General features: G+C 47.0%; 1 protein-coding gene across 3 annotated transcripts in view; it reads left to right on the top strand.

Annotated features, from left to right (window-relative positions):
- Nucleotides 1-32: 32 nt before the first annotated feature.
- iqcb1 (IQ motif containing B1) overlaps nucleotides 33-2500 on the top strand; it is a 5901-nt gene continuing 3433 nt past the window's right edge. Inside the window, exons 1-6 of one of the 3 annotated variants that reach the window (XM_068601992.1) lie at nucleotides 33-778; nucleotides 885-1008; nucleotides 1295-1439; nucleotides 1661-1778; nucleotides 1912-1987; nucleotides 2436-2500. The exon at nucleotides 2436-2500 is cut by the window's right edge and continues 35 nt beyond it. In XM_068601992.1, the coding sequence (XP_068458093.1) occupies nucleotides 894-1008; nucleotides 1295-1439; nucleotides 1661-1778; nucleotides 1912-1987; nucleotides 2436-2500 (519 nt within the window). In that variant the 5' untranslated portion in view covers nucleotides 33-778; nucleotides 885-893. Of the gene's footprint in view, nucleotides 779-862; nucleotides 1009-1053; nucleotides 1078-1294; nucleotides 1440-1660; nucleotides 1779-1911; nucleotides 1988-2435 lie in introns of those variants that run through there. The other 2 variants (XM_068601993.1, XM_068601995.1) reach the window with 2 other exon arrangements.

Here is a 2500-nt window from a genome sequence, read left to right as displayed (position 1 = left end):
AAATCCCGTAATTAATTCAAGGAGCAGTGGGCAATGAAGCTTTATAATATAAAATTATAAGTTTATTATATTTAATATTCTAAAACGTTATACGATGTAATGTACTGAATGATATGTTTACTATATTAGTTTATTACATGACTTAATATATTTTATGTGCAATTATAGAGTAAAATGAAATCATTATTTTATTCTGAGTCATAAGAGGCACAATAATCTAATAAAATGAACACTTTCTTAATAACTAACATGTCATAAAACCAGCAGAGGAAACGAGATGAAGCTGCAGCGCCACCCAGCGGCCAGACTGAGCACTGAGAGGTTTCATTTATTTTAGTTTTTAATATTATTTCATGCTTTATTTAATATCAAAGTTTTCTTCGTCATTTAAAATAGTTTGTTCTTTAATTTGTATGTTTTTAACTGTGCATGTTTTGTATTTTGATCATTGTGGATGCTTTTAAAGACCTTTTTATTTCATCATTCGATTTCATGAATATATGGTAATAATATAATACTAATATAGTATTTATAGTGTGTTTTTATGTCTTCCATATATCTTCCATTCATCCCCCTGCACTTTGGTGCAGAGGGATGAATGACGTCGTCGAGCAGCGACGTGGTCGTCGCGGCGTGATGACGTCACGACCTCGCGTTACTGTAACCACAAGAGGAGCGTTGGCTTTGCTTGCTCGTTAAACGCGCACGAGGCCTCGCGTTCATCTCCAGCTGGTGCGCGACACGAGCCGGAGGTCACGCGCGCCGCTCGTGCTCACAGGTGAGGTCCACACGGGCGCGCATGCGCACGCACCACCCACTCAGAAGCACAGTGATGCTTAAATCACGCACTTTTTGAATGGAGTCTGGTGTGTTCCGTGTGGAAGAGACGCAGCATGGAGCTCCTGGAGGAAGAGGAGGAAGAGGAGGTGTTGCAGCTGAAGAAGCAGCTGGAGGATGAAGAGCAGGACCCGGAGCAGAGAGTCCAGCTGCTGACCCGCGGCCTCCACAGTGAGACAGCTCCTGCTCCATAGACAGGTCACGTGCTGAGCCTCCACAGTCACGTGCTGAGCCTCCACAGTGAGACAGCTCTTGCTCCATAGACAGGTCACTGCTTACCCTGGTGACTGGGTATCAACTGTGTGTGTGTGTGTGTGTGTGTGTGTCCGCTAACCCGTCTCACCCCACTAACCCCTCTAACCCGTCTCACTCCTCTGACCCGTCTCACCCCTCTGACCCATCGCACCCCTCTGACCTGTCTCACCCCTCTAACGCCTCTGACCCGTCTCACCCTCAGAGGCGCTGCAGACAGACAGCTCTGCGGTGAAGTCCGGCTTGTATGTGAGCGGCGTCCTGAGCCACTGCGTCCTGCTCCTGTCTCGGGCTCCCAGAATGCCGAGGGGCAGCTGGGGCGCCGTTGCCGCGCTCGCCCAGCTCACCAGGTGCTTTATTATTAATATTGCTGCTAGTAATTCGGAGAATACTAATTAACTGCACACTGACCACAAGTGAAGAACACATTCAAATATCCAGAATACTTTATTGAATCATCATGTTTATTTGTTTGCAACGATTGCATTTTATAAAAACATGTCAGTATTTTAAATCCACCTGTCTGTCTGTGTTCCTGTCTGACTGTCTGTGTTCCTGTCTGTCTGTCCAGTTCCTGTAGTGTCGGGGTGGATCCTGGGAGACGTTCTCAGGCCTTTCATAGGCTGTTCCTGCCTTCACTCATGGACGGTCTCCTCTCATTGGCCAGTCAGCTGATGAGGCGGGCAGAGGTGAGACGCTGCTTTCCTCCTCCTCCTCCTCCTCTTCCGCAAAACATTGTAATGCAGAAAAAACATAAATGTTTAATGTTGAAGAGTGTGAAGTCAACCTGTCTGTCCCTCCCTCCCTGTCTCTCCCTCACAGGGCCTGTCTCTCTTCAGGAAGGTGATGGGCTCAGTGGGCCGGCTGCTCAGGTCTCACACCTGTCTCACCTCTCAGGGTCAGTCCTTCACTGGCCAATGATCACTTTATTGATGCTGGTGTCCACGTGTGAGGCCGCCGCTGAAAGTCCTTATTCCTTTAGTCCCTTTAGTTCCTAAGTCCCTTTAGTCCCTTTAGTCCCTAAGTCCCTTTAGTCCTTTAGTCCCTAAGTCCCTTTAGTCCTTTCGTCCCTTAGTCCTTTAGTTCCTTTAGTCCCTAAGTCCCTTTAGTCCTTTAGTCCCTTTAGTCCCTAAGTCCCTAAGTCCCTTTAGTCCCTTTAGTCCCTTAGTCCTTTAGTCCCTTTAGTTCCTAAGTCCCTTTAGTCCTTTAGTCCCTTTAGTTCCTAAGTCCCTTTAGTCCCTTTAGTTCCTAAGTCCCTTTAGTCCTTTAGTCCCTAAGTCCCTTTAGTCCTTTAGTCCCTTTAGTCCTTTAGTCCTAAAGGTTCCGTCTTCTCTCTGCGTCTCCAGTCCTCAGCTCAGTCCACTACGAGCAGATCCAGATGTGTGATGACGTCTCTGTGTCTCTGCTCTGT

Source organism: Clinocottus analis, unplaced genomic scaffold (assembly GCF_023055335.1).
Source record: "Clinocottus analis isolate CAN_PGR_092001 unplaced genomic scaffold, fCliAna1.0.p SCAF_58, whole genome shotgun sequence".
NCBI classification, from domain to species: domain Eukaryota; kingdom Metazoa; phylum Chordata; class Actinopteri; order Perciformes; family Cottidae; genus Clinocottus; species Clinocottus analis.
Note: the sequence above shows the minus strand (reverse complement) of the source record. Positions and strands in the feature narration are given on the sequence as shown.